The sequence below is a fragment of the Hyperolius riggenbachi genome, chromosome 10, assembly GCF_040937935.1.
Source record: "Hyperolius riggenbachi isolate aHypRig1 chromosome 10, aHypRig1.pri, whole genome shotgun sequence".
NCBI classification, from domain to species: Eukaryota; Metazoa; Chordata; class Amphibia; order Anura; family Hyperoliidae; genus Hyperolius; species Hyperolius riggenbachi.
In genome coordinates, this window is record NC_090655.1 from 255,181,735 (window position 1) to 255,203,388 (window position 21,654).

Sequence of the window (21,654 nt, forward strand, 5' to 3'; positions counted from 1 at the left end):
GTGAAAGGTGGTGACAGGGTGATTGAAAGGTGATCAGGGTGTGATTAGAGGGGAGAATAGATGCAAGCAATGCACTGGTGAGGTGATCGGGGGGGGGGGGGGGGGGGGGGTCTGAGGGCGATCTGAGGGTGTGGGTGGATGATTGGGTGCCCGCAAGGGGCAGATGAGGGTCTGATCTGATGGGTATGATGGGTAGCAGTGACAGGGGGTGACAGGGGGTGATTGATGGGTGATCAGTGGGCAATTAGAGGGGATAACAGATGTAAATAATGAAAATAATGCACTCGGGAGGTGATAAGGGGAGTCTGAGGGCAATCTGAGGGTGTGGGCAGGTAATTGGGTGCCCGCAAGGGGAAGATTAGGGTCTGATCTGAGGGGTAGCAGTGACAGGTGGTGACAGAGGGCAGAGGGTGATTGATGGGTGATCAGTGGGTGATTAGAGGGGATAACAGATGTAAACAATGCACTTGGGAGGTGATCTGAGGGTGGGTCTGCAGGCGATCTGAGGGTGTGGGTGGGTGATCAGGTGCCCGCAAGGGGCAGGTTAGGGTCTGATCTGATGGGTGGCAGTGACAGGGGGTGATTGATGGGTGATCAGTGGGTGATTACAGGGGAGAATAAGATGTATACAATACACAGGGAGGGTCTGGGGAGGATCTGAGGGTGTGTGTGTGTGTGTGTGGGGGGGTGATCAGGAGCCCCCAGGGGGCAGTTTAGGACCTAATCTAAAATATAGCGTTGACAGATAGTGACAGGGGGTGATTGATAGTTGATTAGGGGCGTGATTGGGTGCAAACAGTGGTCTGAGAGGGTGATAGGGGGGGGTCTGAGGGGTGCTATGGGCGATCAGGGGGCAGGATCAGTGTGTGTGTGTGCTTACATACACAGCTGCCTCCTGCCCTGGTGGTCCCTCGATCACTGGGATCACCAGGGCAGGAGGCAGCCTGTATAATATGCTTAGTATACATTATACAGTATAATTACATTACATAACATAATTACATGATGTTATGTAAATGCACACACACAAATTACCATGCTATTACACATTTACATAAGACAAGATATTATGGAGTTGTTCAAATGAATGAACAAGGTTTATGAAGTTATGAGAATATAACTTTGTTGTCCGCACAATAAGGTGTGAGAGAGGTTTACATTGTAGTTTTTTGTATTAGGTTTATCTAAACTTATGTTTATTAGATAAACAAGATGAACTAAGGTTCATGGTAGAATTTGTGTCCTCATCAAAGGATTTCAATTGTTGAGACAAGGTCATATGAGTTTAAATGATATTTTGTTTGTTCAAGAGTGGAACAAAGGTTTAAAGTTATTTTTTGAGACGAGAGTAATGATACTGCATTTCTTGTTATAGATTTTATCTCTAATGATCCATTGACGACGGAGGTAACATGCAGAGATGACGTGGTTACAAGGCACAAGCTAATGAGCCAATTGAGATGAAGGAAGGATGACGTGCTTCCATTGATAAAGGAATGACTGGCATTTCTGAAGTTTACAAGGAACAGAAGTGCTTTGGCCTGAAGAACATTGAAGATTTTTTCCTTTTTCTTCATAAATTGAGTTAAAGCAATACTTATAGAGTGCGCTGCCCTTTCCCACTGTTCAATAGTACAAACAGTTCTCTTTAATGCGTCCTCCACTATCCACCATCCAATTCCAGATGCTCAAAAGGGATTTTTCCGTTATTGGCACAGTTCATATGCAATAAAAAGAGGGAACAAAGACAGGGAATCATAGTGCGATCCGTTTGGATTTAGAAACATGTAGGGACCACCACCCTATGGGGTCCGATTGTGCAGCTTCTATTAAGGGATCACCTCTATATCCGTGACCAATGACTAACAAGTGGCACGCTCACCTTACTGCAAGGCTGCCCAGCCCCACAGACAGCAACCACGCTTAAAAGGTTAAACCAACTTCTTTCCAATGATCAGTGGTACATCCAATCTCAAACAAAGCAATAAGACAATATCATAGTGCAATAATGTTTACACAATGACTCCGTACATTCAGTCAATAGCACCTATATGTCTCCTGCTCACCCTTTCCTACTGCTGCCCACATTCACAGACAGCTGTCCACGTTTTATGGGTGTGCAGTCATTAGCCTCCTTGCTCTGGGTTATAGTCCACTTCCACAGTCTAATGACAGGATACCAGGCATATATCTACAAACTAAAAGGCTTCCAATAGTGTAAAATCCACGATTTATTGTATAAAATGTAAGAGTTGTACTCACAAACATCAAAGTAAAAAGCGCTTTGTATAGTTAAAACACTCAGAGGACGTCTCCTCCTGCTGCTGGTCGCTTCCCTTCCAGGCTCCGCCCTACGCGTTGCGTCATACGACTCATCAGGGGCTGTTGGTTAGGAAGCGACCCAGCAGTCTCATATACTCCCATATCTGATTTGCATACACATCACATAAAATTATGCATTCTCGTATCCCACCTACCATTAGTAAAAGCTTACTTGTATACAAATTTGCTCTCTATGCCTTCCACAAGCGTAGTAATTGTGCTGTATTCACTTCATATATGCCCATTATGCCACACTAAAACTTTTATTCGGACTACCACCCTCCGCATCATCCCAGAACTACATTCCCCATAATGCCCAAATCTCGCTATCTCGCAAGACTCTGGACCCAATACTATGCACCCGGTATATTCTTCAGGAAGAATGGGGGCGAAGTATGCCCCAAGCCTTGCTAATATCTTTATGGACAAATGGGAAAGGGAGGTCGTCGGAGATGAAAGGAGTATACAGGTACAACAATGGTGGCGTTATATTGGTGACCTATTGATAGTGTGGAAAAATAGGCAGATATGAATACATTAACTGGCTCAATCAGAACAACTTGGGGATTGTACTTTCAGCAACAAGTAGTGATACTGGTATACATTTCTTAGACTTGGAACTGAAGAAAGTAGGGAAGAAAATTTTGACCAAAACATTCTTCAAGAAAACAGATAGGAATGGATACATTCCGAGGAATAGCTGCCATCATGAAAAATGGTTAAAGAATATTCCAAAAGGACAGTTCTGCCGGATCAAACGGAATTGTACCAATGAGGAGAATTTTAGGGAGCAAAGTGGAATCCTAATCCAAAGGTTTGAGGAAAAGGGATATGATAAGAATAGGCTGTGGGAGGAATTTAGGAAGGTGGAAAAAAATGGATAGGGAGTTTCTGCTGAGGGATAAGGAAGATGGAAGAGGGGTGGAGCATAAATCAGGAATTTGCTATACTCCTGGACTATAATAGTCAATATAGGGAGATTGAGAAGATTATTCAAAGGCATTGGAATATACTTAAGAGCGATCATATATTGGGACAGCACCTTACCACCTCGACCCAAGTTTATATATAGAAAGGCCCGGAATTTGCAAAGCATCTTAGTGCCCTCATATGTGGATGGTCCCCAACAGAGAAAAGGGGACATGCTGGGGAGGAAAGGTTTCTTCCCGTGTAGGAAGTGCGGACCATGTGAGATAACCCGCTCAGAAAGAAAATATGAGATTACGTCAGAAGTAACTGGACGGTCATACAAAATGAAGGATTGTATTACATGTAACTCCACACATGTGGTATACCTAGTATGGTGCACATGCGGATACCAATACATTGGGAGAACAACTAGATTATTGAGGAAACGGATATCTGAACATGTATATAATATTGAGCGTGGATTTGAAGGACATAGTGTTTCGAAATATTTTAAGCTGTGCCACCAGAAAGACCCTAGTTATATGAAGTTTTGCGCAATTGAAAAACTGTCAGGCAACTGGAGAGGTTGTCATAAGACAAGAGAAATCTCCAAATTGGAGACAAAGTGGATATTTGAGATGAAGACAATGACCCCTAGTGGTCTAAATGTGGAAATGGATTTAAATTGCTTCATCTCAGATGATTAGATCATGTGGGTCGTTCCCTACATTAAAGGGACCAACAGTGGTTTACAATATGAGTACATATTTCAGATTGATAGGTATATGGGGATAGTGTATATATATATATATATATATATATGGAAAATTAATAATAAATAATAAAAATTGGGGGATGGGAATTTAAGTAGTGAGATTATGTGTCATGATGAAGAATATGGGTAATATGGGCGCATGGGTGCACTGTGTGAGTGATAGATTACACTGAGTATTTTTTAGGATAATGTGGTTTGACATAAAGAATTTTGAGGTTCACTTAAAGGATAGTCGGTACAGACTATACAGAGGTTTATTAATTTGTTCATACAATAGTATGGTGGGTTGGATATTAGAATATGTAAACATGCACATTAGGATCACTATAGGTGAATTTGAGCCAGAAGGTTTAATGGAGTATGGCACAATATAGGTTTGTATAAGAGAGATGGGGACGATATAATCTATGGAAAGTTATCACTTGAGATTAAGGGTGAGTGTATAGTCAGCGGAGTATGGGTTTGTACGTATGAGGCTTCTTTAATGTGGGTGGGAGGAGTAAGCGTAATGGGTGGTGAAGGTGTGAAAAGGGTGGTCCAACGGAGAGATCATGACCCTAACTGAGTTCAAACCTAAGCCGCATAATGTATTGGACGTATTGGTGTAATTGTAACCCGGCCGGGGAACAGTGGAGTCAAGATCTCGCGAGGCTAAGGGAGTGTGGGTAATGTAGTCTTGTGATGAAGGCTTCCTAGGTGTACAGTATGGCGGCCGAGGTCTCGCGAGAGTGTGAGATGTGGGGAATGTGGGAAGCGTAGTCTTCCTGAAGAATATACCGGGTGCATAGTATTGGGTCCAGAGTCTCGCGAGATAGCGAGATTTGGGCATTATGGGGAATGTAGTTCTGGGATGATGCGGAGGGTGGTAGTCCGAATAAAAGTTTTAGTGTGGCATAATGGGCATATATGAAGTGAATACAGCACAATTACTACGCTTGTGGAAGGCATAGAGAGCAAATTTGTATACAAGTAAGCTTTTATCAAGGGTAGGTGGGATACGAGAATGCATAATTTTATGTGATGTGTATGCAAATCAGATATGGGAGTATATGAGACTGCTGGGTCGCTTCCTAACCAACAGCCCCTGATGAGTCGTATGACGTAACGCGTAGGGTGGAGCCTGGAAGGGAAGCGACCAGCAGCAGGAGGAGACGTCCTCTGAGTGTTTTAACTATACAAAGCGCTTTTTACTTTGATGTTTGTGAGTACAACTCTTACATTTTATACAATAAATCGTGGATTTTACACTATTGGAAGCCTTTTAGTTTGTAGATATATGCCTGGTATCCTGTCATTAGACTGTGGAAGTGGACTATAACCCAGAGCAAGGAGGCTAATGACTGCACACCCATAAAACGTGGACAGCTGTCTGTGAATGTGGGCAGCAGTAGGAAAGGGTGAGCAGGAGACATATAGGTGCTATTGACTGAATGTACGGAGTCATTGTGTAAACATTATTGCACTATGATATTGTCTTATTGCTTTGTTTGAGATTGGATGTACCACTGATCGTTGGAAAGAAGTTGGTTTAACCTTTTAAGCGCGGTTGCTGTCTGTGGGGCTGGGCAGCCTTGCAGTAAGGTGAGCGTGCCACTTGTTGGTCATTGGTCACGGATATAGAGGTGATCCCTTAATAGAAGCTGCACAATCGGAACCCATAGGGTGATGGTCCCTACATGTTTCTAAATCCAAAAAGGATCGCACTATGATTCCCTGTCTTTGTTCCTTCTTTTTTTGCATATGAACTGTGCCAATAACGGAAAAATCCCTTCGAGCATCTGGAATTGGATGGTGGATAGTGAAGGACGCATTAAAGAGAACTGTTTGTACTATTGAACAGTGGGAAGGGGCAGCGCACTCTATAAGTATTGTTTTAATTGATAAGGTGTACATGTGGCATCATTTTGAGTTGCAGCAAGCCTTGTTATATAGAGTGGAGGGTGTGAAGAGGGGAGCGCAATTGATAAGACTATACATAAACGGAGTTACACTGAACTGATCTGGAGAAGTGAAATCTAATATCTCTAAACACATACAACATAGTTGATACATATGAAGTAGAATTTTTGTTTTGATTTTATGCTCAATTCAATTGTTTATGTTTTGTTTATGTTACAGAACAGGGTGAGGTTATATGTGATGTTTTTCATAAAATAGTGAAAAGTTTAGGGAAAAATATTGGTAAGAACAAAAAAAGGTTCTGTGAAGGAATTTTTTTTTTTTTTTTTACAATTTATTAACATATAGAGCCAATCATTTTTTGAAAAAAAAAATAAGGTAGATTTATGATTATTGTTTGGAAATTGATATTTTTGATAGAGAGGGTTTCCATAATATATCTGCATGCAAAGTTATTTTGCAAATTTGATGGAATCATTATGAAGTAATTTTAGATGGTGCAAAAATCACTGATTCTATAATTAATGGGTTGCATTAAAAAATTTTGAAATCTGATTTGAAGATAATACGGCTAGTCAGAAAGCAAAGGGCTAGATAGATAGCATAATCATGTCAAATTAAATCAGATGATGGGAAGATATTATTATATAAATTGCATCAGCATCATGTCATTCAAAGTTTAGATTTGTCGTCATGCTTGTATGTTTAGTTTAAGGGTATTGGTTTAATTTTAAGAAGAATCTACCATTTTTGTCAAATGTAAAGGTTTCTGCACAATAACAAATGAAAGGGTTAACACACACTGATCCAATTACACATGAGAAACAAAGAAGGTTTGCTGTTAAGTCCAGCAAGGGAGTAGTTAAAAGATTTTTTCCCTCTTTGAGTTCATTCATAAGGGATGTATGGAGAAGTTATATTACATAGAGAAGCATATAAATGCAATTAATTTAACCAAAAGTTAACGGTTTCTCTATATAATATATTGTTATACATAAATTAATAAATTTCCCGAATAGGATGAGTGAAAAATTGAAATGATTAGAATTAAGGGATTGTTATTAGTTTATCTAAAAATTAGAGGTAGCAAAGTTTAAATGTAATTATCAGTTAAAGATGATAGAATATGATTTTGTTACAATTTAACTACATTTTTGATAATGATAAAATTATACAAAAATGTATTTATAGAAGTGAAAGTAATTTTAATAAAGGATTTAACTTCTATAAACAGGGGGATGTTATATGTTGGGTGTTTTGAGATTTTAATCGAATGTCATATAAATATGACGAATTTGGTTTCTGCATGTGACTAGGGCCCAGCCATGTGTAGAATTCCATGTTTGTCGATATATTTAATTCAGTCTATTGAGATATCAAAACTATGGATCAATTGTATATGCGACATTGGTAAACCTGATTGAAAAGCAATCTTCCATTTGGAAGTATGAGGGGAACAGGGGTTGAATGGTGAAATGTCAATGCTCCATTTCAACATAAGACTTTGTCCATAATGTCTGTAGAATACCCCCTCGCTTGGGATGTAAATGCCAATCATCTCCACAGTGTAACCAGAGCTATGGCCAAGCAGCTGTCTCTCATTATCTCTCTGGCCATAGCAGAACAAAGGACAATAGATGTCCTGGTTTGAACCAGTTTGACCATGTGAGTTTGCAAAGCTGAATAGTTAAACTATAGCAGCTAGGATTAGTGGTCAACGAATAGAAATTCAGCATTATTTAATCAGACCAATCAGAAGATAGAATAGTGGTACATTTTAGGTCCATCCCATTTCATATATAAAATCCTGCTCAGGCGGGAAAGTGCAATTCATTCATTCATTCAGAGGACATCAACAATAGCCTTCATATACATACAGTTTCCACAGCAATTTAATCATTTTGTTTTTTTATGTTTGTAACTGATTTCCATGTAACTACCCGTAACCTTATTGATTTTTAAACATTTATGGAAGTCAATAATGATGAATTAAACAACCACATCTTTTGAATGATTTCTCTTGGTCTCCAAAGATTTTGTTTTTAAACAAACAGAAAACCCCTATTTAACACCCAAAGTAATGTGACTGTGGGTACATGTAAGAGTGATGTGCAGGTACTCTGCAGGGGAATAAGGAGATTCTTCCTCTATTACACATTCTTCATGCACAATATGAACATGGATCAGGCCCTAGGCAATGTAACTGTGGGTACATGTAAGAGTGATGTGCAGGTTCTCTGCAGGGGAATAAGGAGATTCTTCCCCTATTACACATTCTTCATGCACAATCTGAACATGGATCAGGCCCTAGGCAATGTAACTGTGGGTACATGTAAGAGTGATGTGCAGGTTCTCTGCAGGGGAATAAGGAGATTCTTCCCCTATTACACATTCTTCATGCACAATCTGAGCATGGATCAGGCCCTAGGCAATGTAACTGTGGGTACATGTAAGAGTGATGTGCAGGTTCTCTGCAGGGGAATAAGGAGATTCTTCCCCTATTACACATTCTTCATGCACAATCTGAACATGAATCAGGCCGTAGGCAATGTAACTGTGGGTACATGTAAGAGTGATGTGCAGGTACTCTGCAGGGGAATGAGGAGATTCTTCCTCTATTACACATTCTTCATGCACAATCTGAACCAGGTTTATGGGTGATAGACAACTCTTCTGTGTTCAATGTGCACAACATTCTCAGTGGATTCCCTGCAGCTCTGTGGAGAGTGCATATGTAGAGTATAGTACTACTGTGTAACTTAAAGTAGACCTGAGAAAGAGGAAAGTTTTATACATACCTGGGGCTTCCTCCAGCCCCCTTCAGGCTAATCAGTCCCTCGCTGTCCTCCTCCGTCACCTGGATCTTCTGCTATGGGTCCAGGTACTTGAGTCAGTCGGGCGCAGTGCACATTACGCCGCCGGGAGCGTACTACACCTGCACAGCACTATTGCGCAGCTGCAGAACGCTCCTGGCTGTGGGAATTATTTGATTTCATGAACAAAGGGAGTGCATACATTTGCATAAACCAGCATCAGCGCAGAATTATTTCCATCTCATTGACCATCTATTAGTGAAACGGCTACACATCAGGCTTTATTCTTACAGCATAGATGTTATTTAGTACTGTATATATATATATATATATATATATATATATATATATATATATATATATATATATATATATATATATATATATATATATATATATATATATATATATATATATATATATATATATATAAGATTCCTGTGTACACATCATATACTGTATACAGTCACACTCATATGTATATCTGACCTTAAAAATACGGGGACTGCTTTATTGAAGCAGCACAAGTAACTATTTTTTGATTGGTTTATTTCATTTTTGTGTACTAAGCAGATCTATTACTGTATGTATAAATTATTTATGATGAATATTATCTGAGAAATAGAACATTTTATCATATTTTAATTTTAATTACAGTTTAAATTCATTAGGAGTCGGTGCATTTTTTCCCGTCTCCACACACCGACTCCGGTACCCAAAAATTGCTCCCGCTTCCAACTCCGACACCACAGCTCTGTCCCATTGTCGCACCCTGGATCCTATCAGGTCCAGTGGCTTTGCAGGATGAGATCCCCACACTTTGATTGGCTCAATAGGCTGCCTGTCACTTGACAGGCACCCTATTGGGCCAAACTGTGGGGATCTTGTCCTACAAAGTGAATCAACCCCCAATTCAGCTAGCTAATTGTACAAGCTGTTAGTCAGTATTTCTCCTGTCTGGCTCTTGGGGAAATTGCAGGTGCTGCTGAAACCCAAAAGAAGCTGAAGATGTGTCTGACACTTCCACTGCCCGGCAGATCAACTGTATACACATCATAGCAACATGGCTTTCTGCTACGCATGCGCACTGTGCCAGTTTGGAACATATTGTATGGCTCTCACAGAATTACATTTTAAAATATGCAGCATTTATGGCTCTCTCAGCCAAACAGGTTCCTGACCCCGCGTAACTCCAAGTCAATCACACTTCTGTGAAATCATACTGTCCACTTAGGCAGCAACACTGATTGCAAATGTCACATGACTTTGTGCAAATGGAACAGACAACAAATGGAAATTCTAGGCAATTAGCCAGACATCCCCAATAAAGGAGCGGTTCTGCAGGTGGTGACCACACACCACTTCTCAGCTCCTAGGCTTTCTGGCTGATGTTTTGATCACTTTGGAATGCTGGAGGTGCTTTCACTCTAGTGGTAGCATAAACAAGTGGCTCCGGTAGTGCAGCTCATCCAGGATGGCACATTAATGTGAGCTGTGGCAAGAAGGTTTGCTGTGTCTGTCAGCATTGTGTCCAGAGCATGGAGGTGCTACCAGGAGACAGGCCAGTATATCAGGAGACATGGAGGAGGCTGTAGGAGGGCAACAACCCAGCAGCAGGACCACTACCTCCACCTTTGTGCAAGGAGGAACAGGAGGAGCACTGCCAGAGCCCTGCTAAATGACCTCCAGCGGGCCACAAATGTGCATGTGTCTGCTAAAACGGTCATAAACAGACTCCATGAGGGTGGTATGGGGGCCCAACGTCCACAGGTGGGGGTTGTGCTTGCAGCCCAACACTGTGCAGGATGTTTGACATTTGCCATAGAACACCTAGATCGAAAAAATTGCCACAAGCGCAGAGCGTTCAACCAGCCAATGCCACAGCCTGGAAAATGCCTGACCTACGCTAGGGACCAACGCTTACAAACGCCTGCAAATGCTGCAACTGCTGGAGGGGATGAAGGAGTCTGATACAGACAGTCAAAGAGCAGCAACAATCCAATGCACTGAGCAGCATGAAAGAGTCCTCAGGATTCAGTGTAAGAATGCTGCCATGTGTGCTTTGCAAGAAGTAAAATAAACATTGGAAAAGAACACTTATGGCCAAAACATTTCCCACACTCAACACAAATGTCTCACAAGCAGTGATTTACACTCAAGACGTTTCCCACACTCAGCACATGAATAGGGCTTCTCATTAGTGTGACATCTCATGTTTCACAAGCATTGATTTACGCTTAAAACATTTCCCACACTCAGCACATGAATAGGGCTTCTCACCGGTGTGAGATCTCTCATGTGATACAAGGTTTGCTTTCTGTCCAAAACATTTCCCACACTCAGCACATGAATAGGGCTTCTCACCAGTGTGAGATCTCTCATGTGATACAAGGTTTCCTTTATGTCCAAAACATTTACCACACTCAGCACATGCAAAGGGTTTCTCACCAGTGTGAGATCGCTCATGTATTAAAAGGTGTCCTTTCTGCCCAAAACATTTCCCACACTCAGCACACGAATAGGGCTTCTCACCACTGTGAGATCGCTCATGTTGGACAAGGTGTGATTTAACACCAAAACATTTCCCACACTCAGCACATGAATAAGGCTTCTCGCCAGTGTGAGATCTCTCATGTTGGACAAGGTTTGCTTTCTGTCCAAAACATTTCCCACACTCAGCACATGAAAAGGGCTTCTCACCAGTGTGAGATCTCTCATGTCTGACAAGGTGTGATTTAACACCAAAGCATTTCCCACACTCAGCACATGAATAGGGCTTCTCACCAGTGTGATATCTCTCATGTTTGACAAGGCTTCCCTTATCTCCAAAACATTTCCCACACTCAGCACATGTATAGGGCTTCTCACCTGTGTGAGATCTTGCATGTCTGACAAAGTGACTTTTATGTCCAAAACATTTCCCACACTCAGCACATGAATAGGGCATCTCACCAGTGTGACATCTCTCATGTAATACAAGGTTTGCTTTCTGTCCAAAACATTTCCCACACTCAGTACATGAAAAGGGCTTCTCGCCAGTGTGAGATCTCTCATGTCTGAGAAGGTGTGATTTAACACCAAAACATTTCCCACATTCAGCACATGAATAGGGCTTCTCGCCAGTGTGAGATCTCTCATGTTGGACAAGGTTTCCTTTGAGTCCAAAACATTTCCCACACTCAGCACATGAAAAGGGCTTCTCACCAGTGTGAGATCTCTCATGTCTTACAAAGGTTCCTTTATGTCCAAAACATTTCCCACACTCAGCACATGAATATGCCTTCTCACCAGTGTGAGATCTCTTATGTGATTTCTGTACAAAACCTTTCCCACATGTGGAAAAGGAATAAGACCCTCCAGCAGTAAAAGAGCTGTGCTGGGTATGGGGCCCCTCAGGGTTAGACAGGCTAGGAGAGTCAGGGGGAATATTTGGGGTAACCAGGATATCTGCAGGAAACACTTGTCCAGTGACATCATCATCCGTTGTACAGCCTGTGGATACAGCGAGACGAGTCTCTGAGAGGTTCCTGATGCCGGGACTCCGTGCTGCAAATAGAGAAACATCATCACTTCCTGTTAGAGAATTCTGAGTGGAAGAACAATTATCATTAGCGATGGTCAGCGAGCTGCTGATAATTCCAAGTTGATGCAAAGATGATGCAGATTGGAAATAGGCCAGATGCAGCATCTGTGTAACGTGGATATAATTATCATAAGCATATAATTTGCACCATCTCAGAGTTATTGGCATGTCACTGACCATCGCTAGTTATCAGCCTGACAGAGAACTGCAGAAGGTTGTGCTCATTACAGGCGGCCAAGCACATGACAATAACTTTGCTTTGCATGCAAAATTTCTCTATCTTAAAATTTGGACAATGAAATGAATTACCTGGGAAATGTGATTAACTTCATACAATTTGCATTACATTTGCATACAAGTATAGAGTTTCTTGCATCTCATTGACCTCCCTACACATAAAGCATTGGCCACACATTGACAAGCAGTAGATTGTACAGATTGATGAGACAATGGAAGCAATGTGTTACTCCTGTGACAACACACCTATATGTACTTATAGCAAGAAATCTCTGTATGTTTGTAGAGCAATGTGGTGTCACTTACACATTCTTATTACCATTGTGCAAATTCTTGTTCCCATTTGTGCAAATAAAGATATTGTGACATTACACAACATACATTATAGGAGCTGCGAGGTAGAGGAAATAGCTATTTACTTCATGGAGACCCCAAACCACTAATACTTCTGTAGCTGTATAAATACATCCATATATACTCCTTGATATCCAATATAGCTAAATCTCTCCCCCCATCCGTCTGTCTAATAAGGAACCAAACTGCTGCTCACTGCAGCTCCTATTGGACAGGAGATCAGTAGGAGAGGGGAAAGGGTGTGACTAGAAATCACTGGACATCCCCCTGCAAAACTTGGGAAACTACCTCCAACTTTGTAACAAACCTCTCCTCTGTACCTGTGTGACACCCTTTTACATGCTTGTGAATGCCGGGATTTATATCCGCTTTAAAGAAAACCTTATTTTTGTAATCATGTGACGCAGGTTCTACCATAAGAAGCTCTTAGGCTGGTTCACATTTGACCTGGAACATAAATTTGCCTTCTCAAAACAGAAGGTTTTTATTATTTTTCATGTTTGTGTCAGCGTATGAGGTCTCCCACAATGCATCACTGCTGAACATGCAAATTGTACCTTTGTTGACCATGAAAGCTAAGCACACCTGCAGAACTGCTGGAATGCAATGATGTGTCAGCTTGTTTTTGCTTTCAGGGACAACAAATAGATGATTTGCATATTCAGCAGTGGTGCATTGTGGGATAGCTCAAATGCTCAATCCAATTACAATTAATCTAATCACAAATATCTTCTGTTTTGAGAAGGTACATTTCTGTTTAGCATAGCATTTTAGTAAGAGGGCTTTTTGGTCCTTTTTGCCCCTTACACACTCCTAGGAGTTCTGAGTCACCATGAGCTTGCTGGCTAATGTGTAAATGTGAGCTGGAGTAACAGGAGGACAGTCACAGCGGATGTGATGTAACATGTGCTGTGACTTTCCATTGTTGTTGTGGCCATCTATGTCACTGCAATGGACACAGCATACATCTCCAAACTAGTGATGGATCGTGAATGAACGATCGGGGACTATTCACAAACATTTCCGTAAATGTTCACAAGCCAAACGCTCACACGGGACTTTATTGCCTTTAATGGCAGGTGAACTTCAAAAACCTTCAGGGCATATTTTCAGCTACAATTGCTATTAAAAAGGTGTCAAAACTGTCCATAAACCCGGGCAGTGGGACAGCATTCCTCAAAATATGTATTTTACACAGAGGCTTTATTTCAAACTGCATTTTGGGTCTATATTTTTCAAATTAAGTTTTTTTTTTAGGATGGCCGCTGTGTTTACCTGCCTAAAATGTGTTATTTGCAGCCACTGTAGCAGAGGCTTTAAATATTTGGCAAATGCTTCTTTTTTAAAGTACACTGCAGTCACAAAACATGCTGCTTGTGCAGTGTGGGCCTAACACTGGGTATAGAGAAGAGAACTGGTAGGCACTCGGATACTGGACATATTGGTTAATCACGTGTCACAATGCTGCATATGCTACAGGACCTGGCGACGTGCACAAGACAACAGAGAACAGCCCAAATGAACAAACAAAGTAGAGGAAAAGTCTGGCACTGTCACTTTATGGTCTGAAGGAACAAGCAATCATGAGCAATGATGAAAAGTACTCATCTCATCCGGGCGGTTCTGTGTGCTGAGGGGGTGTAGACAGGGGGCGCCAGTGGGTGACGGACTAACACCATCTCCCAGGGTGACACCTAGCTTCTTCTGGGGTAAAAAGTTGCACAATGAGTGGTGCTGGGGGCAGCCATTAAGTGCATTTCACTTGAAAACACAACTTTCAGTCCAGCAGTTCAAGTCCCAGCCCTTGACATAACACCCCCCCCCCCCCCCCCTGCACACAGAACCGCCTAGATGGGATAATTACTTCTCATGATTGCTTGTTCCTTCAGCTCATCAAAAGTGACAGTGCCAGACTTCTCCTTTACTTTGTTCAATGGGCCTAACACTGCACTATAAAATCATCAGTGATGTGAAACACTTTGTGTGATAATCTCAGGTGACACAATTTTTAAAGTACAACACGGTCACTCAATCACTCTATTTTAATATAGCAACAGGCTGTAACAGTGACACAGCCACACACTACACTATCTATATATTTAAAATCGGATGTATGTGTGTTTATGTATGTATGTATGTATGTGTGTATGTGCCGCAATCACTCGAAAACGGCTTGACCGATTTGAACGAAACTTGGTACACAGATCCCTTACTACCTGGGATGATAGGTTCTGGGGGTCTCACGTCCCCCCTGCACACCTGGGCGGAGCTACAAACAGCAATTCAGATTTCACCCATTCAAGTCAATGGAAAAAATGTAAAAGGCTGCCATTCTCACAGTAATCAAGCCAGAGTCCCCACACTTGGCACAGTTGGTCACTTGGTGACCGAGGTTACAAATCCAGGAAAAGTGGGCGGAGCATAAAACAGCCAATCAAATTTCAGCCGTTCATTTTAAATGGGAAAATGTAAACTGCGGCCATTCTTAGACTGTTAATCGCAGGGTTCTCAAACTTGACACAGTTGGTCACTGGGTGAATGCGATTAAGATTCAAGAAAATGGGTGGAGCCTACAACAGCCAATCAAAATTCACCTATTCATTTTCAAGGGGAATATTTAAACTGCTGCTATTCTTACACTGTTAATGGCAGAGGCTTTAAACTTGCTACAGTCGTCATTGGGTGACTGGGGTCCAAATTCACTAAAGGGTGGAGCCACAAACAGCTAAACAGATTTGCTTGGTGGATAAACTGCTTCCATTCACACATTTTTTATGCCAGGAACCTGAAAGCTCACAAACGTGGTCATTGAGTGACTGTGTGTCATAGTTACAAAAAGTGGGCGGAGCCAAAAACAACTTTTACTGGGAAAATATAAACTGCAGCCATTCTTACATCGTTAATGGCAGGGTTCTCAAACTTTGCACAGTTGGTCATTGGGTGAATGAAATTAAGATTTTGGAAGGTGGGTGGAGCCTACAACAGCAAATAAAAATTCACATTTTGATTTTCAAAGGGAATATTTAAGCTGCTACCATTCTCTTATACTGTTAAAAGCAGATGCCTCAAACCTGGTACAGTTGGTCACTGGGTGACTAGGGCCCAAATTCAGAAAGGGGGCAGAGCCACAAACAGCCAATAAGATTTGTTTATTTTTCAATGGGAATATACAAAGTATTGATACCAAGGACCCCAAAGCTGATAAACTTGATTGACTGTATGTCAAGGTTAGAAAAAGTGGGCAGTGCCAACTAAATTTTTAACATGGCAGGGTTCTCAAGCTTTACACAATTGACCACTGGGTGACTGGGATGAATATTCAGAAATGTGGGTGGAGCCTACAACAGCCAATCAAAATTTACCTATTGATTTTCAAGGAGAATATTCACATTGCTACCATTCTTACACTGTTAATGGCAGAGGCCTCAAACCTGATACAGTCAGTCATTGGGTGACTGGGGTCCAAATTCATTAAAGGGGTGGAGCCACAAACAGCCAATCAGATTTGTTAGATTGATTTCAGCCATTCTGTTATTGGCAGGGTTCTCAAACGTCACACAGTTGGCGACTGGGTGACTGGGACTAATATTCAGGAAAGTGGGTGAAGCCGACAGCAGCCAATCAAAATTCACGTTTTGATTTTCAAGGGGAATATTGAAACTGCAGCCATTCTTACACTGTTATGGCAAAGGCCTCAAACCTGCTACAGTCGGTCGTTAAGTGTCTGGGGTCACATTCAGTAAAGGGGCGGAGCCAAAAACAGCCAGATTTCTTCGCTGGATAAACTGCTTCCATTACCACAATTTTGATGCCAGGAACCCAAAAGCTCACAAACTTGGTCATTGCGTAGTGACTGTGTGTCCAGTTTACAAAAAGTGGGTGGAGTTAAAAACAGATTTTTCTGGGAAATTGTAAACTGCAGCCCTTCTTCACTGTTAATGGCAGGGTTCTCAAACTTAGCATAGCTGGTTACTGGGTGACTGGGACTAATATTCAGAAAAGTGGGTGGAACCTAAAAATGCCAATCAAAAATCACATGTCGCTTTTCAAGGAGAATATTAAAATTGCTGCTATTCTTGCACTGTTAATGGCACAAGCCTCAAATCTGGTACAGTTGGTCATTGGGTTACTGGGGTTCAAATTCAGAAAAGGGGACAGAGCCACAAACAGTGAATCAGATTTGTTTAATTTCATGGGAAAATACAAATTATTGATGCCAAGGACCCCAAAGCTCACAAACTTGGTCATTGAGTAGTGACTTTGTGTCCAGGACAGGTTACAAAAAGTGGGCGGAGCCAAAAACAAATTTCACTGGGATAGTGTAAACTGCAGCCCTTCTTACACTGTTTATGGCAGGGTTCCCAAACTTTGCCCAGATGGTCACTGAGTGACAGAGTAATATTCAGGGAAGTGGGTGGAGCCTATAATAGCCAATCAAAATTCCCCTGTTGATTTTCAAGTGGAATATTTAAATTGCTGCCATTTTTACACTGTTAATAACAGATGCCTCAAACCTGCTACAGTTGGTCATTGGGTGACTGGGGTTCAAATGCTGGAGAGGGGGTGAAGCCACAAACAGCCCATCTGATTTGTTTAATTTCTATGGGAATATACAAATTATTGATGCCAAAAACCCCAAAGCTCACAAACTTGGTCATTGAGTGATTGTGCGTTAGAAAGTGGGCAGAGCCAACACTAGTCAAATACATACACGGGCAACGCCGTGCCATCAGTGGGTGGAGACAAATACAAATTTCACTGGGAAAATGTAAACTGCAGCCATTCTTACACTGTTAATGGCAGGGTTTTTAAACTTTGCACAGTTGGTCTCTGGGTGACTGGGATTAATATTCAGAAAAGTGGGTGGAGCCTACAAAAGTGAATCAAACTTCACCTATTGCTTTTCAAGGGGAATATTTAATTGCTACCATTCTTGCACTGTTAATGGCACAGGCCTCAACCCTGGTACAGTTGGTTATTGGGTGACTGGGGTTCAAATTCAGAAAAGGGTGTGGAGCCACAAACAGCCAATCAGATTTTTTCATTTCAATGCAAATTATTGATACCAAAGACCGCAAAGCTCACAAACTTGGTCAGTGAGTAATTGTGTGTTAGGGTTAGAAAAAGTATGCAGAGCCAACACCAGCCAAATACATACCCGGGCAACCTAATACAATATATACACATATACAGTATATATATATATATATATATATATACAGTATATATATATATATATATATATATATATATATATATATATATATATATATATATATATATATATATATATATATATATATATATATATATATATATATATATATATATATATATATACCTGAAGTGGAAGGCCAACACTGCCGTCACACAGAGGAAAGCCCAACAGAGACTTTTCTTTCTCCGCCAACTAAAAAAGTTTGGTATGGCCCAAAAACTTCTGACAAACTTCCACTCCGCTACAATAGAATCTGTCCTATGCTCTTCCATCCTGGTTTGGTACGCCAGCTCCTCTGCCATCATCAGACTCAAACTGCAGAGGGTCATCAGATCAGCAGAGAGGATCATCGGGAGATCCCTTCCCTCTCTGGACCTCCTTTACCATTCCAGGCTGTACTCCAGAGCATTAAAGATCACCAACGACCCCTCGCACCCAGGCCACCGCTTCTTTAGACAACTCCCCTCGAGCCGGAGACTCCGGTTCCGGTCCATCTTCACCAAGACCTCAAGGCATAAAAACAGTTTCTTTCCCTCGGCTGTCAACTTTCTGAACTCTCTCCACGTAACTGCCCATACCCACACCAAACACCATGCCAGCACGGAGGCACTCTACACATAGATAGAAGGCGCTCTAGCTCAAGCCGACTTTCTTTTGGTTGTTTTTTTGCGTGTTATTTGTGTTGTTACTTATGCTACATTGTCTCTCTCTGCAAATGTGTTCCTTCCTGACTGCTTGTTTTGTCCTGTATCTGTATCTATATCCTGTATCAGTACCCTGTATGTGCCAAGCCCAATTCCGGGCACGACCCAGTCCTGCTTGGCGATAATAAAGATTCTGATTCATATATATATATATACATACAAATAAAACATATATAAAACAACTACAAAAATAACAGCAGGATCAGTCATCTAAAGGACTTGGAGTCCCTAGTTGGTGAACTGCAAGGAGCAGAACACCTATGGAAGCAGCTACACAGCACTGAATAACACAGAACAGTGTCAGCAAGCTATCTCTCTGACCCTCAATCACCAGCACAGCTCTCCCTACACTGACTCCAGTCTGACTGTAACATGGCTGCCAGGTTTGTTTCTTTTATGGGGGTGTGGCCAATATGGTAAGAATGCTTAATTGGCTGTCCTGCCTCACCTGACTTGAGGGTGAAGGGTCAAAATATGGCTCCATGTTAAAGTATGGGGTGAACACAAACTTCACATAAGCTTTGCGGTAAATACCAATGGCAAATGTTTGCTGTGAACTGTCCACTGATGTGAACTGCAGGTCATCACTAATCAGATCATGCTTAGCACAGGATCCACTGACAGGTCCATTGGCGGCTGCAAGCTTTGTGAGAACTGAGCTTTACCGATTCCTTCTCCGTCCCAGTGGTTGGATAGCAGAGCAATTATAAATGCTGGATTATAGAAATACTCCTGGCCAGGAACAAGCGCTTTTCCGCTGACTCCATGATCTGCCATTGGCACAGAAAGAGATCACCAAACACCTGGCACTGCTGATGTCACATCTGTTGCTTTGAAATGTGAAGGCAAAGCCTGACATACCGAGGTGATGAGAGGAGTCAGGAAGTGGGTGCAGGACACTAAAGCAAGCCTAACACCCCAAGGTGATGGGAGGAACCAGGCAGTGGGTGCTGGGCACTAAAGCAAGCCCGACATACTGAGGTGATGGAGGAGTCAGGCAGTGGGTGCAGGGCACTAAAGCAAGCCTGACATACCGAGGTGATGAGAGGAGTCAGGCAGTGGGGGCAGGGCACTAAAGCAAGCCTGACATACCGAGGTGATGGGAGGAGTCAGGCAGTGGGTGCAGGGCACTAAAGCAGGCCTGACATACCGAGGTGATGGGAGGAGTCAGGAAGTGGGTGCAGGGCACTAAAGCAAGCCTGACATACCGAGCTGATGAGAGGAGTCAGGCAGTGGGTGCAGGACACTAAGGCAAGCCTAACACCCCAAGGTGATGGGAGGAACCAGGCAGTGGGTGCATGGCACTAAAGCAAGCCTGACCTACTGAGGTGATGGGAGGAGTCAGGCAGTGGCTTGACAGCCGTTTCACACTGGCAGCTGCTTCTTTCTAAGCAGGGTCGCTGCACAGCCATACTTCTGGGTATTTAAACGCAGTGCTGCATACTCACAGGTAGCGGACATCACAGTACCCCACCTCTGGGCCTAAGGCCGTGCATCTCAGCTGTGTCAGACACACAGGAAGAACTGAGATGCAGACAATTCCCTATAGTGTCCTTGGTTGCTAAGAAACCGGGGATCACACTAAGTGGGCAGAACAATGACATACGAGCATCAGCAACAAGTACAGGAGAAATGTAACACTTTATTTGTTCAATCAGCGCTGCTGACAGTAGCAAAAGGCCACTGCTAAAGTCTCAGAGGAAAAGAGGGCAGCCCAGTGTGAGAGAATAAAGAGACCTTCCTCTTCCTTAGGGTGTCTGTACTGCTATTGTTAGCAAGCTGTCACCATATATATTCATGAATGATAGTTATAGATGGCAAAAATCTAACATGAGCACATAGCATAACCCCTAATATGGTCAGTCTGTAAGCAGTGACAGTCATACCAGCCATACAAATATACATTACTCTATATTTACTGCTGATTACTCACCTGTTCTGCTCTCTATAACAGTGTCCTCCTTTTTACTTGTCCCCATCATGTCACCCTCCTCCATAGACTGCTGATCACTCCTCACATACGTCTCTTCTTCTTCCTCTTTACTTGTCCTCATCATGTCACCCTCCTCCATAGACTGCTGATCACTCCTCACATATGTCTCCTCTTCCTCTTTACTTGTCCTCATCATGTCACCCTCCTCCATAGACTGCTGATCACTCCTCACATATGTCTCTTCTTCTTCTTCTTTACTTGTCCTCATCATGTCACCCTCCACCATAGACTGCTGATCACTCCTTACATATGTCTCTTCTTCTTCCTCTTTACTTGTCCTCATCATGTCACCCTCCTCCATAGACTGCTGACCACTCCTCAAATTAGTCTCTTCTTCTTCTTCTTTACTTGTCCCCATCACGTCACCCTCCTCCATAGACTGCTGATCACTCCTCACATATGTCTCTTCTTCTTCCTCTTTAACCACATGTGTAAGTTTTCCACCCTAAGTGCACAAAATGTGAGATAATGTAAAATGTGAACACAGATAACAGCGTACACAGGAAGAAGGAATGTGCCATGGTTTAGAGTCTTTAATGATCCTCAGTTTTACTTACATGATAATGGTGGGGGATGGTGTGATCTTCCTGTTGACAATCCTGGGCATAAAGAGGACCTGTACATCTCTCTGGTGGGTTTCTGTTACTGGATCCATCTGCAGGAAACACACACACTGACTGAATACAACTGAAACTCGAAAAAATTAAAATGTTATGCAAAACTCCATTTATTTCAGTTATTCAACTTAAAGGGTGAAACTAATATATGCAATAGACTCGTTACATGCAAAGCAATATATTTCAAGCCTTTATTTGTTATAATTTTGATTATTATGGCTTACAGCTCA

The 21,654-nt window shown here is 42.1% G+C and overlaps 1 protein-coding gene across 1 annotated transcript in view; it reads right to left on the reverse strand.

Moving 5' to 3' along the window:
- The window catches only part of LOC137535333 (zinc finger protein 585A-like), a 250,135-nt gene that overhangs the window by 49,683 nt on the left and 178,798 nt on the right, over positions 1-21,654 (reverse strand). Inside the window, exons 7-8 of the mRNA XM_068257163.1 lie at positions 10,954-12,264; positions 10,081-10,082 (exon numbers count right to left, since the gene is read on the reverse strand). Coding sequence (XP_068113264.1) covers positions 10,081-10,082; positions 10,954-12,264 — 1,313 coding nt within the window. The remainder of the gene's footprint in view (positions 1-10,080; positions 10,083-10,953; positions 12,265-21,654) is intronic.